Genomic DNA, 15,645 nt, shown 5'->3' on the forward strand with positions numbered 1-15,645 from the left:
ATAAATCATCACCTGCAGAGACAGAAAGAGCAGAGAATGTAGAGATGCCAAAATCATCAGACAACCCCAGGAGTCCTGAACATCTAAATGAATCTGAGAATGTAGAGAGCATTTCTCAAATGAGTCATCCAGTGTTTGGACTTCCTGTGCCTGATCATGCAAATGATTTCTTGGAAATCATTGAAAGTGGCGGATTCACTCTTGAATCAGAATCTGATGAAGATGAACCTGCAGGAAATGTGGAGAAATATTGTGATGCTGCAGAATCTCCTCCAACAGCAGTCAAGGATACTGCTCAGACTATGCAAGATTATATTTCTTTTGATACAGTTGACATTAAAGAACCTGTCATGGCATCTACAAGTGCTCTTCCATTTAACAAAGGCCTGACCTTTGATATATCAGGCACAGATCCAACAAGAGCTATTAAATCAGATATACATGCCATTTCATGTGAAGTTGAAAATGAAGACATAGATATTTCTAATCAGCCATGCATTAAATTAAAGCAACCAGATGAGAAAGAGGGAGATATTGAAGTCACAGTGACAGATGATAACACTAAAACTGCAACAGATGTGGAAGAAATGTCAGGTAGTACAAAAGGTAAACTTGAAGTGACTAATATTGAAAATGATTTTGCAAATGTTGTACTGGCAACAACATTTGAGGAAGAACTGCAGGATAACTATCAGGTTGAACCTGAGATTAGCAAACAGACTACTGATTCAGATATAGCAACTGTACAACTTCAGGTCCTTGAGGAAGCTTTCCATACTGCTGAGATTAAAGATGATCAGAAAGACACTAAACCAGTTTCACCATCCACAGATTCTGAAGGTTTCATGTCATCTTTGCGGCCACCAAACTTTGGAAACCCTAGGCCAGCAAGCCCTCACACTGCAATGGATGACCCAGATGACATCATTCTTACCCCCCAGTGGATGCGGCATAGGCACATTACACGCAGAATTACAGAAGATAAGACAAGCACTCCCTCTGAAGAGCATGAGCAACTTCTGAAGACCAGCAGTTCTCCTCTGGATGATACTAGAGTTACTAAGTCTGTTGAACGGGATGCAGAGCCAGTAGCCACAGTACCAAAGAGAGAGACCACCCTTCCACTGGTATCTGGAACTGATTATTACAAAAATAAGAAGAAAAGGCCAAAGAAAGCTAAAGGGAAAAGAGAAGATGAAGACAAGGAGTATGAAGTCAGAGATCTTTACTATAGTGTTCAAAATGATATGAAGTTTGAAGACTCTGAATCATCTACAATGACTGTTGAAGTAAGACCTCCTGAAGAGCAGTATGACCCACAACACTTGGAAATGCCATGTGAGGAGTCGTCAGGAAATTACTATCCTTCAGGGGCTGACCCTGAAGAAGTAACACAACACACAGAAGGAACAAATATTATGATGCACATGCAGGAAGACACTCCAGGAGGATCATCATCAGGAAGTGATTCACAAGAGGATTTGTCTTCAAAAGAGTTTGAGATAGTTTCTCACCCACAGCAAGAAATGTTGATGAAAGATATTCATGATAATAAAGAACATACCTCAAAAGGTGACATTTCACCAGTATCTGATAGTCAAAGGGTCCTAGAAGAAGTAGAATGCTTGCAGTTCGAAGAAGTTCCTCATGCTGATGTTCACTGCAGTTCAGAAGAAAATGTTGGTTTACAAGCAACTGTTCCCAATTTTGAGGAAGCCATTGAAGAAGCAATGACATCTGTGCCAGAGATTGGAGACAGTAGGCCTGTTCAGCAACCACTTGAATCTGTCACTGAATTGTGCTCTTTTGCCAATCAGAATGATGAAGGGATGGATGTAGTTACGAAAAAATCTCTTAGTGAAATCTCAAATCTTGGAGATACAAGTTCAGTAAATATTGTTAGTAATGCTGCATCCTTAGAGACAATTACAATCCATTCTGCAGCTGACACAGAAACTGTCATGGGTGGAATTGCTGATAGTGTATCACAAGAGTCTCTGGCTGAATTTGAAACAGGCTTCAGTATATCATTGTTATTAGAACATAAAAATGATGCATGTTCTCCGCATCAAAGATCGTATGCAGATATTCTAGTCTCTTCACCTGCCATTGTTGTGGAAGAGGCACATGAAGAACCCAAAAAGCCTTATGTTCACAGGAATCCTCAGATTATTGAAAAAGAGAAAGAAAAAATTAAAGAAAAAGATGATGTTGCTGTTGATGAAGAAGGTTTCACTGAGTTTCTATCTAAAAAAGGAAGGTTTAGGAGGAAAACTCATAGCACATCCAAGGTTACACCTGAAATTGAAGAAGCTGTACAAAGTGCAATAGAATCAAAGGAAGTAGAGACCTTCACTCTAGACAAAGATGATATTGAAACCCTAGCCATCAGGAGTGAATGTGGCAAGGAAGATATGGGTACTGATTCAGAAAGTGAAAATGAGATTGAAATTCAGTATCTTAAAGCTGTGAAGCCAAAGAGAAGTAAATCTAGGCAAAGGTCAAGATCTAAAAGATCATCAAAGATATCAGAATCAGAACAAGAAATAGATAGGATCGTAGCAGCAATAGAAAGAGGAGAAACTCCCCCCAAACCCAAAGATGTGATAGAATATGAGCATAAGCTTTTTGCTGCCTTCTATCTTGGCTCAGAATTGTGGTATGATGTATTTGGTATTAGGGATGCTGAAAAAAAGCATTCAACTTATCTTGCCAGTGAAATCAGACATGAAAAACAAACTCTGAAGCTTCACAAGGTCTCTAAAGAACATTCACCTGAGATTCAAGTAACTGAGGAAGTGGTTTCTCCCATGGTGGTCAATAACAAAACACATACTGAATATAGTAGCCAGTGTGAGATCACAAGCACAACAGCACATTACATGGTCACAGGACAACAGCCAGCTGCACAAGAAACAGAACAAAAGCTAATATTGGTGGATCAGTCTATAGAGAGAACAGCAAGTTCAGATAATGAAATACCCTGTACTAAAACAACAGGTATCCCAGTGTTTGATACAGTTTGTACAAGATATGATATGAGCTTATTGTTGGACTCTGAAACTAAGTACTTTGAATATCTTACACGCCTTCAGAGAGAAGAGGATGCTCCTGCAGATAGCTCTATTGAACAAGAACATGTCACACAGTTGCCAGGCATGGCTAGAAATGTGGTCACAGAAGAAAAGGCATTACAGCCTAAAGTATTTTTAAATAAAGACAGTCATGGAGTAGAGAGGAGAGCTTCATTAGACTCTGGTCTTGTTCTCAAAAATGACATAGTAAGTACTGGTGAGATTCTCACTGACAGTACTGCAGTTGAGGAGTCACTTCTGGTAAATAATGAACTGCAGCCAGTATTGACAGAAACGGGTACAGTTGAGTTAGCCAGTGACTATAATGGTATTCAAGGTCATGATGTAAAAGGTGTAGAGTCCTCACAAGAAACCAAACAGAGCAATACTGCCTCATGCTTGATCCAGTCTCAGTTTGTGTCTGGAAACAAAACTCCTGAGAATGAAATCACTGGGGAAATAGAAAGTGTAACAGTTCATGAAAGATTTGCTCCAGAATCTTTGTCAGTTTTACCTTATAACATTCGGGAGATTCAAATGGCTGAAGCAAAATACCAAGAGTGTTTGGCAAAAGAGAAGGAACCGACTTCTTGGGCAGACATTGTTGCATCTGCCAAAGCTGTAGTTATAAATCAAAAAGAAGAGTTACCCAAAGAAGACAAGTCATTTACTTTGTGTCAGACCAAGACAGTACAAGTTAAGGTTGCTGATGATCAGTGCCCAAAACCACAGGTTCCTAAGTCAGTGGAGAGTGATGGCTTCACTGAGTATGTTTCAAGACATGAACACCGCCATCGCCTACGGTCTTCATGTTCTGAAGATCCAGAAGACACTATGAAAGATATTGTCCCTTATGTTTCAAGGATGGAATTACCAGAAGTTGAAGTTGTAGAGGAAAAAGAAATGGAAAAGAAGTCAGAGAAAGTGAGCATTTCAACTGAAAGCCAGGCAGTAAAAGAGGAAAATATGGCTGCAATAACTGAGGATATATTGAAAGCAGTTGAAGAAGAACGTAGGACTGATACCACTGAAGAAGCAGTTAAACCAGAAAAGCAAATAAAAAGTGACAAGCATTCTCCCATGAAAAAATCAAACACTGAAAAAGAGGTGGTTCACAAAACAAATGAAGAGTTTCTGCAGAAATATCAAAGTCTTGATCCATTGATATATAATAAGATGGATATTGAAGACAGCGAACGAATGTATTACGAGATGCTGGCTAGTTTTAGTTCACTTGAGGCATATTCTACTGGTTCTTTAATTTTAGAATGTATATTACCTGAAGAAAAGAACAGCCTGAAACAAGAAGAGTGCATTGCTGACACCCACTTACAAGCATATCATGACACCCTTTCACAACCTTCTTCTGTTTCCTTTTCTAATTCTTATTCTGCCACCCTTGATTTAACTTCAGAAACCTTCTATGATATGAATGCAATTGAAGAAGCTGAAGCTAACTACTTTAGTTATTATGCACAGTGTAACAGCATGTCTAATGTAGAATCAATAGAGAATGAGGAATATCTTGAATCAAAAGCATTACCACTCAGATCAAGAGAAGATGAACGTACTTTACTGGAAGCATCAGCTGCTGAGGGAGAGGCTATAACCACCCACATTTCTGAGAGCTTGGACATAACAGACCCCCAAGCTGTAGAAATGCTGAATGCTGCTGATTTTAAGCCAGAAACCAGTAATATAAATCTGGTTGAGTTCAGTATAGATAATCAACCTGTAACTTCTGAGACAAAGATAATACATCCATCAGCAGCAGTCTCCATTATCACAGAGCCAGTAATTGAGCCAGAAACCGAACAGAAAGCTAAGGCTGATGATACTCCGAATGAATCAGTTATTACGCAACGAGGTGTGAGTCCTTCTGTTACTCTTACTGAAACAATAAATGAAGGGCAAGCTGTGGCCTATGACACTCCCACTGAACCAGTCATTGGCATTAAATCTGTGAGTCTCCTCACTCCAGCAGAAGTAATGAAGGAAAAGCAAGGTGTGGTTCCTGACATTCCCCCTGAGCCAGTATTTGAACAACAAGCTGTGGCTCAAGATAATATTGCTGAACCAGTCATTGATCAGCAAACACTGTCTGTAGACACTCCTGCAGAGTTGATGCCTGAACACTCTAGTAAAACTTGTGACATGTCTGTTGATCTAGCAACAGAACAGCTAGCCAAGAAAGCTGCTCCTACAGCTCAGCCTGGAACTGTTTGTGAAGCTTCAGTTCTGTCTGAGGATAGTGTATTGGTGGATGAAATGCAGGTATATGACCATTTTGACATCCATGCTTCAGAAAAGTATTACCATGAATGTTTACTTAACTCTGACAGGCCTTATGAAGTGCTAAAAGAAGAAACAGTAATTGATGTAACTAACCAAGGAATTGATTCATCCATAATAGAAATGCCAAAAGAAAATCAGTATGATATGACTGCCATACAAATGGCAGAAACTAAATACCAAGAATATCTGGCACAAAAAAAGAAGTCCACCTCCTGGGCTGATGTTGTAGCATTTGGAAAGCCAGTGTCTGTAGAAGAGGAGAAGGAAACTGATCCAAATTATGATAAATCTTTCATTCTTTACCAAACAAAGACAGTTAAAGTATCAGTGGCTGATGAGGAACCACCAAAGCCACACATTACAATACATACTGATGAAGAGGGTTTCACTGAATTTGTTTCAAAACAAGAACGTCGCAGAAGGTTACGATCGTCATGTTCTGAAGACCCGGAAGATTCTGTGAAAGACATAGTTCCCTATGTACCAAGGATTGAAGTCCCAGATATAGACATAGGGAAGGAACCTGTAGAACCTGATGAGACAGAATCAGATTTTGAGGAGGACAGCAGTGTTGGAAAAGTTGAGGAGGAAAGCAAGAAAGATGAATCTCAAGAATTAAAATCTCCAAGATTCATGAGAGAGGACATCCCCAGACAACATCAGTCTTTGTTTAATGAAGCTGAAAAAGAAGTTGCTGAAATTGTTCATCATGTGAATCGAGAGGAAATTCTACAGAAAAATGCCTCTTCCGACTTCTTCATTTGTAACCAGTGGATCTTCAATGATGCTGAGAAGAATTACTTCGAAATGATAGTCCAAACCAAGAAAAACAATCAAAATCTGGTGAGTGTTATAATGGAGAGTGGAGAGGATGATGATGATGATGAGGATGAGGATGAGGATGCCTTTGGCTCACCTCGTGGATCTCCAGCTAATAATGGAGGTAGTCCAATAATGAGAACACACCAAACCGAAGTTGTGCAAACTGACTGTCCTTATGGCCTTGCAAATTGGACTGATGAGAGCACATACCTGTCTTTAACTTCCACACCCCCTGACCAAGTAACTGTCACTAATTCTTCAGGCACTAATTTGACTCTGACAGACAAGACAGACAATCTGACACAGACTATAGACACTGCTAGCCCAGTCACATTGTCTGAGCCCAACGAGAAGACAGCTCCCATGCAGGCCAAATATGAAGCCAGTGGCACCCCCACCCCTCACAGAGAGAAGCAGGTGTGATGCACGAGTGTGAGCCCGTGTGTTAGAGTGTGTTTGTGTGTGTGTTTTAGTCCCCATCCCTTTTGTAGTTCAGAATTGGTATTCCAATCTCTTGTCATGTACAAGATGCAGTTAATAATTTATACACTAACTTTTTTTTCTACATTTTTTATTTTTTATTTTTTTCATTGTTACATGCAAGTTCTCTCTTTATAGGTTTGACTTTTCATTTGACGATTTCAAACCTATCAGCGTTAGATTCCTTCCTTCTTTTGCATTTTATGTTGTTTTACCCATTTGTTGCATGCTATTACTTAAAGTTTAAATGATTAGTGGTTTGGTTGAACTGTCATGAAACCAAAGTTATTGGTATTTTGTTCAAGTATTCTAATACCCAGTTTTATTTCTGTCTTCCAAAGTGATGAGTTTGGTATGTGATACTGTTAATTTATACATCAAGGAATTTACAGGATAACAGTAATGAAACTTTTAATATTCTCATGCAAAGCAGCACTGTACAAATCAGTGGACCTTGTAGTTGTTTATGGAGTGCTGATTAGGTAGGAATGTATAGTTTTATGAGTACTATATGTGCATGCTGTTTCTGTAGTTGCAGTGTAGTATAAGTAGTTATTTTAATCTCATTTATTTGACTTTTGGTAAATTTAGTTGTAGTATAGTGGCTGATCATTGTTGTGCATATTTTTGACAGATGGACATCCATATTTTCAAATGTTTATGGGCATATATGTGATTCTGGATCATGGATATATAGGTCACCAGCACTGTATTCAACTAATGACTTATAGTACAGATTACCCTTAGGTATTGCAGCTACCTACCACTGGCAGATCTCAATACAACTGAAAAATGGGTTGTAGAATATTGGAAAACCATTACTGCATAAAGGCCTGGCTGCTTTTGGCCTCTCAACCAGAGTCACCCAGTTTAAATAACTTGCCAGCACACATTATAATGTACAGTGCTGTAAATGCACACACACACACACACACACACACACACACACACACACACACACACACACACACACACACACACACACACACACACACACACACACACACACACACACACACACACACACACACACACACACACACACACACACACACACACACACACACACACACACACACACACACACACACACACACACACACACACACACAGTGAAAGCACCTGACAGAGGTCAAGTTACACTCAGCTTTAGGCAACAGTGATGTCACACGGTGTCACAGTGTATATGTAGTTGAATCAACTACACCACTGGAGGGAGTATTACATTTTGATGAGACATGCAACAGAAATTCATTAACCAATGAGTTAACCCAAGGGCTCACTATAATAGTATAATAATTCTGGTGTGATATCCTTGATGTAGATAGATTTCCATTTTGTACATTAACAGTTTCAGTACAATATGTATTTTTACTAGCTTCCACCAGGTGGTTTCATTCAGCTTAGGAGAGAGGTTTCATACAAAGGGGTTAGAAAAAGTCTCCTCAGATCCCTTCAGTATTATGCTGTCATTTGATTTTATTCTTGGTACTGCCAGATGATTATTGGTACCTTCAGATTAAGGAAAACTTTAGTGGAGAAAGGATGAAACAATTATCCATCAGCATATTAACCACCATTCATTATTATTTGTTTAAGCAAATGGCTGAATTTAATAAAATTCCCTGGGAAGCTCAAAAATTGAAATACACACCATGTCTCCCATCACTCAAACTCAATATGCTGACAGCATTTCTTGTAACTTGGAATTCTGACTCACAGCAGATTGCTTCAGTACCTTCACCAAGGAGGTTATGTTTTTGTCGGCATTGGCTTGTTTGTCCATTAGCAGGATTTCTCAGAAAGTTATGAATGTATTTTGTTAAGCTTTTTTTGGAGGGGTAGGGTATGGCCCAAGGAATAATCCATTAGATTTTGGTGGTGATCTGGATCATCATCTGGATCCAGGAATTTTTTGTATGTTTGTCCACATGATATCTCCAAAAGTTCTTGATGAATTTCAATGAATTTTTTGTGGAAGAGTGGGCCATGGGCCAAGAAAGAATTTATAAAATTTTGGTATGGATCAGGATCCTGCAATGGCATTGACGATGGTATGCACTCTCTGAGTCCTTTCTAGTTTTGTTCTTGTTACCTTATGAATAAAAATGGTGCAAGCAGAGTATGTTTTAGATGTAGATTGCACATGACAGATTTTACTTTCTTTCTTCTTTTTTTTTTGCATAGCAATGCTGATACTGTATAGCCAAGCATGTGATATGAGGACTGAATGCATTTCTGTATTTATATATGGGATTAGCATGCTAGGGTTCCCCAACATCATCATCATCACTCTTATTCATCAGGAAGTATCACAGTGGGCCCATATTTATGTAAAAATTTCATCCCACTTGCACCTCAATCCACCACTAGAGAGAGAGAGAGAGAGAGCAAACCTATGGTATCGCTTATGTCAGGTGCATAGAGGCCAAAATTACCTGAGTCAGCTTAGGTAAACAGTCGCCATCACTGATAAGGGGATGCAGATGGTATTTTTCCTCTATTGTTTTTTCTCCATTGCTTTCTTTTATAATCTTTGGATGTGAATTCAGGAAGAGAGAGAGAGACACACACACATATGTTAACTGCATGGAGACAAAAATCTCCTGTTCATGTAAACATGGTCTCCATCACTGATAAGGGGATGCAAGTCTATCTATCTATCTATTGCCAGACGCCTCAATCCCGTTTGGGGTGGCCACAAACAAATCGCCTCCAAGTCGCCCTGTCCCCCGCCATTTCACTCCCCTGCTCCCAACTCACACACCCCTCTCTCATATACCTCTCCACCCCATCTCTCCATCTCATCCTCAGCCTCCCCCTCCCTCTTTCCCCCTCCACCTCACTCACATACACTCTCTTCGTCAGTCTTTCACCCTCCATCCTCTCCACATGGCCAAACCACCTCAGTGTGTTCCTCATAACGCTTCCTATCACATCCACATCAACACCACAACGCTCCTTTATATCCTCATTCGTCAGCCTGTCTCTCCATGTGACTCCACAGGCTCCTCTTAAATAACTCATTTCCACGGCTCTCACTCTTGACTTGTGTCCTTCCAACAACGTCCAAGCTTCACTTCCGTACGTTAGAGTTGGTATCACAATACTGTCATGTAGTAACTTTTTCACTTCCATGCTCACTTCCCTGTTTCTTATCACTGCTTTCAAAGAACCAGCAACCTTTCTTCCCTGCTGTACCCTTTCAAGCACTTCACCCTCCAAACCTCCATCCTTACTCATCACACTACCCAAGTACTTAAACGTACTCACATTTTCCAATTCCTCACCATCCAACCTCGCTGTACATTCACTGACTTCACCTCTCTCAAAGACCATCACTTTACTCTTCCCTACATTCACCTTTAGATTCCGTTTCTTACACACTCTCTCAAACTCATCCACCAAGCCTTGCAGCTCCCCTTCGTCTTCACTCAACAACACAGTATCATCTGCAAACAACAGTACAGGGAGTTTCCAAACACTATCCTCTCTCACCAGGGCCACTCCAACATCCACTACCCTACCTTGTACCTCTTTTATTACCCCATCCATGTACAGATTGAACAACCATGGAGACATGACACATCCCTGTTTCAACCCAACTTTCAAAGAGAAAAATTCACTTAGTTCACCATCCACACGCACTGCAGCCTTCGCACCATCGTACGTACTCTTCACAGCATTCAACAACTTCCCATCTACTCCATATATTCTTAACACTTTCCACAATCCTAGTCTATCCACCCTGTCATATGCTTTCTCCAAATCCATGAAAGCCTCATACAACTTCTTTCCCTTCTCTAGAAACTTTTCCACTAAAGATCTGAGAATGAATATCTGATCTACACAACCTCTTCCCTTCCTAAAGCCTCCCTGTTCTTCTCCAACTAATTTCTCTGTTCTTTCTCTAACTCTGTCAATAAGTATCCTACCATACGCTTTTCCTATTATACTAAGAAGACAAATGCCCCTATGATTACCACACACTTCTTTTTCCCCTTTTCCTTTGTACAAGGGAATAATTATACCTGACTTCCAATCCTCCGGGACTCTACCTTCCTCCCAGGCCAATCTGCACATCTTCCACATCCATTCTACTACTATCTCTCCCCCATGCTTCAGCATTTCACCACACACTCCATCAATTCCTGGGGCTTTCCCTGATTTAACTTTCTTCATTGCTTCCACAACTTCTATCCTACTGATTTCTTCCTGCTGCAAGTACAGTAGTATTTTTTCCCTTTTTTTTTATTTCTCTCTGTTGCTTGTGCGTGCATATGTTAACATGTGTGATGTGTGGTGGGGTGGGATGGGGAGTGTTCACTGTATTATTTTCTCCTTTTTGTTTAATTTTCTTTCTTTCTGTTATTTCCTTTTCTAACCTTTGGATGCAACTCAAAAATGAATAAGAGAGAGGGATAGAAGTAACAGGAGGCAGAAATGAGAAAGGGGGAAGAGGAAGATTGGGATGAGAGAAGAGAAATGGATTATGTTTGTCTGTCAAAGTGAGCTTCTATGATGAAAAACATATCCCAGCATATACTGGACTGGTTTGCATGGGGAGGCGGTGGCTCAATCGGTAGAGAGGTGGCTTGCGGTCTAACTGGACCCAGGTTCAAATCTCCGCTGGGGCAGGGAACAGTTTAAGGATTTGAATTTCATTGCGGCAGACTTTACCGATCTACCAGAAGACCTGCCGACATGTAGTAAAAATACCCCTGCTAATACCAAAACACCAGTCCTGTATGAGACAGCCCTAGCCTGTATTCAGTATGGACGGTGGGTGTTAGTGCCGACGTGGTGACATGTTGAGGTGTACAATATGTAGGAGGACTACTGGGCCCTGGGAGCAGGCTGAGAAGCCTATGCACAGAGTCGAGCACATTAAAAAAAAAAAAAAAATAGTGTAACAGTTAACTGCATAAACTTGGGAATGTGTGAGTACATACCACATAGCAAGGAGGGCCCACTGTATGTGTGTTTTCGATGTAGTTAACCTTTATTCTCTTATAAAACTGCATTATATTGCATTATAAGTATAAACTGGTAGTGGTCAGTCACCAAACTCTCCCTTTTCGTATAAGTTATGTACGGTACTCCATAACCACTCTTAACATCAGGACCTCCCAGTACAGTACAGTGACATTTCATCACACTTATTGCAGTACAGTATTCAAGGTTGTTTTTCTGTGTTTGAACAGTATACAGTACAGATATAAGGTTTTACATGGGGTTAAAGTTTCTTTAGGGGAGGTTTGGAGGGTGCTATGGCCCCGTCTGTCAGTATGTCACCTTCCTGCGCCCCATTGACCATTACATGCTGGATATTTGAGATTTTATTCTCATGCTTCGTCAGATGCTCTGAGATGCAAGATTGACCATTGAAATAGGTAGACCTGGGAGGAAAATCTGTCCTAGTGGAGGTGATGTCACTAACTGTCCCCTGCCTTACAGCATGTGCAAAGCTGGGTGTACAGTACCAGGAAATAAGATTGTACTGTAGTTATGCTGCTGGTTGGTGAAAGCTTGTTTCAGTTGATATTTATAAATTATGGGAATAAGTAATATCATGGGAATCCTGTGGTGTAGGCTTTGCTTTAACAGGGTCACACCCTTGACTCCCAAGCTAGGAAGCTAAGGAAAACAGGAATTCTGATTTTTGTATTTGTACACTGTCATCTTTTTGTATGTGAACCATTATTTGAGTAGCATATTCATCCTCAGAAATTCTTGTAGCTTAATATTGGGAAGCCATTCTAAGAAAAGAGCCAAGTTGTTCATTGTTTCTTATCTTTAGACTGTTATGAGTTCTCATACAGGATGTCTTTGATGGGTTAATACTGTAAGGATCCCACAGTCTCTAAGCCAGTGGTAGGAATGAAATTTTCATTTTTTGAATTTTTTGTTTATTCATTTATTTTTTTTAAGCCTCTTTTTATTATTATTTTTTTTTTAAGTGAGCCACACAAGTAAATATGAGAAAATAAAAGATGCCCATCCTCCTACTTTAGCAGAATCTTTGGTTTGTGTTGCAACCTATAGAGTGAAAAAGCTGTATTGTATTATTACTGAAAGATTTTTTTGTTTTTTTCCCATTGACACAAGATTTTGGAAGCATGTCATTCCAACCTATTCTTCCTTTCCATGACCCTCACTCCTGGCCTGAAGCTTGTGGTTGAGCATATTTTTATTTATGTACTATATTTGTGTATTTATTTTATTTATTTTGGCTCAGGTGACCTTGCTGAATGTGTCAGTCAGAGGAAATCAAACAGAGCTCTTACCACATGGACAACAAAACATACTTGAATTTTGGAAACAATTCTGATTCTGTCTAATCCTCCTGGAGTTTCAGCAGCTTTTTCTGAATTTGGTGACACAATATTGATTTTATATCCTCATTACTCACAATGCATTCAAAGAGATATGTAATAGCTAACTGGCTCTTTTTTCAGGCACCTTTATAAGCTCCTTTGTGGAGATTGGATATGTTTTGTATCTCGACTCTGTCAGCATGGTGTAATAGTTTTTTAGTCAACATGTCTAACCAGTTAATATGCTGGTGGTGTAATTATATGATTCTTTACATGACGTTTTTTCATCTACGCTTTATTACATTGTTTGTTACAAGAATATTTTCTTTATCATATCTACTAAAACTGATAGATCCATAAACAGATAGGTGGTCATATAGAGTATGATATTTGTTTTAGAATTAAGATTAATAGTGTCCTATGAAATTTAAAGGGTTTCACAATGAACTTTTTTCATAGACTTGAGTATAGTAGTGTTTAAGACCAAAATTTACTCTAAAAACCCCAAAACCAAGTATTTCATGTACATAATGTATAAACTTCATTTGATTCAAAATTCAGTTTTGCAGACTTACTGATTAGAAGTATGAAAGAACTGAATCTTACCATAAGTTTGTAGCCTTCTGTACTGTGCAGTTACACTTGAATATGTAGTGTGTTACTATAGTACAATAATATATATATATATTTTTTTACTTCTGATTAATTGCTTCTTTTTTTTTCTCTCTCTCTCTCTCTCTCTCTCTCTCTCTTTGGTTTCCATTTGCATTTACAGGTACAGTGTGCTTTTTTTAATCATTGTTTTACTCATTAGGATTAGCATGTTAAAAGTGTATTAGAATATTGTTAAATTTTTCTGCTAGTTTACTAACTTCTGAAGCAAGCATGCTAGTGCATTTTCCATTATGCCTAAGCCATTTTTCATGAATTTATTAGTGTTATATAAGATTTGTTGTGCTTGAGATCAGAACATTCTTTCTGATTTAATGTTCCATAAAATTTTGAAGCTAATGCTATCAAACCCTCATTTTTGAGCAGGAAGAAGTACAGGAGAAAGTGTCATCTGCTCAACAGAAACTTGAGAGCTTCCAAGAAAGAATCAAGGCTCTTGTGGACTATACCGTTATTGAACAATTAACTACAATCCAGGTATGTTTGACAGTATTTATAATTATTTTGAGAAATTCCTTATTATAAGAGAGGTGGAGGAATTGCAGAGAATAAAATTAATAATCAGTTACCAATTCTGTAATGTAATACAGCTGCTAGTATTGTTCTTGAAAGGGAAATGTTTTCATAAAAGTATCTTTTTCACTCCAGAGGCTTCCCCAGCACCTTAGGATTGTAGGATTTGTCCACTGTCACTTTGTCACACACAGGTTTGCTGGGGTAAGGAATTAGCACAGCCACTTGGTCAAGGAGAGATGTGCCGTAGCTTCTTATGTCGCATTTTTGTGAGGCTTTCAGACCGGTCGAGACTAGTCCCATGGCTGTTCTGGCGAGACAGTTGCAGAAAAATCACACCAGCGAAGACTGGTCTTAAGCAATCCTGCCCCAGAGCCAGGACTGGGTTTACCAAATTCTGCACATAAAGGATGTGCAGTAGCACTGGGCAACAAAGACAGCCAAGAGCTTTCCATGCCCAGGGTAAACAGCTGATACGGCAAAGATGGCCAACAGAAATGAAAGCTAAATATTGTTTTAAAAATAGAATTTTGCACAAATAACAGTCAACAGTGACATTGGACGATGATATAAATGTAGATGTCACTTGAAATGAATATTTGTTTAAACTTGAATTGAAAAAGATGATCAGCTGTGGCTGAATTAGTGAGACAATAATATCTGGAGAGAAATTCAAATTTCATGAGTCTCTATGGATTATTATAAGGTAATGGTGGTACTTACAACTATTTCTCAGAAATAATTCCATAAGGATGAATACTGCATCCTTTGCCTCTGGTTATTAGTTCTCTTTTAACTTAAAAGGTAAGCTGCACAATTATTTCACTTCATGATGCCTTGAGAACTCATTCTCATGATCCTAAAACTGACACACAGGCAAGCTGTCATATTTTCTGTGATGTAGAAACAGCTACTTTGCGTATTAATAATACTAATGATATTTAAAGCTAAACTGATTTATTACCATCATATTCTCTCTGTTTACATAACTCAGCTGACTCTGTCATGACTCCATCCACTCTATCCTCCAGCCAAGAGGAGCATATTATAGATGGAACTAGTCTAAAATCCATTCTTGTAAGCATCAAGTAGGTCCAGAAAACATTGACTGGTCTAAAAAGGCCTCACGAAAACATGGCTTTAGTTTACACCATGTTTACGTATAAAGACCATTGACCATGCTAGCACGTATGTCATTTCACTTGATAGCAGCACTTCATGTGCTGTGTTATGATCCTGAGCCATTTCCCTCTTCAGTCCCCTATCCTGGAGATTTCCGTGCAGGATCTCATCTCATGTTTTCTTCAGTCTGCCTCAGAAGATACTTCCCTTCATTTTCATACTCCTGATTCTCCACAACCAGTCCATTCCCCCAATCCTATCAACTTGTTTAAACCTCATAACCTGCCAGTTTACATCGCTTCTCTAATGTTTACCTAATGTCATATCTCTCTTGGTGGTAGTTGGTAGCA

At 39.2% G+C, this 15,645-nt stretch overlaps 1 protein-coding gene across 1 annotated transcript in view; it reads left to right on the plus strand.

The window, feature by feature from the left end:
- The window catches only part of LOC145415676 (uncharacterized), a 561,483-nt gene that overhangs the window by 423,503 nt on the left and 122,335 nt on the right, over positions 1–15,645 (plus strand). Inside the window, exons 52-53 of the mRNA XM_080284894.1 lie at positions 36–6,608; positions 14,027–14,137. Coding sequence (XP_080141020.1) covers positions 36–6,608; positions 14,027–14,137 — 6,684 coding nt within the window. The remainder of the gene's footprint in view (positions 1–35; positions 6,609–14,026; positions 14,138–15,645) is intronic.

This window comes from Coenobita brevimanus, chromosome 13 (genome assembly GCF_032717465.1).
Source record: "Coenobita brevimanus isolate Jiangsu-jjx chromosome 13, ASM3271746v2, whole genome shotgun sequence".
NCBI lineage: Eukaryota > Metazoa > Arthropoda > Malacostraca > Decapoda > Coenobitidae > Coenobita > Coenobita brevimanus.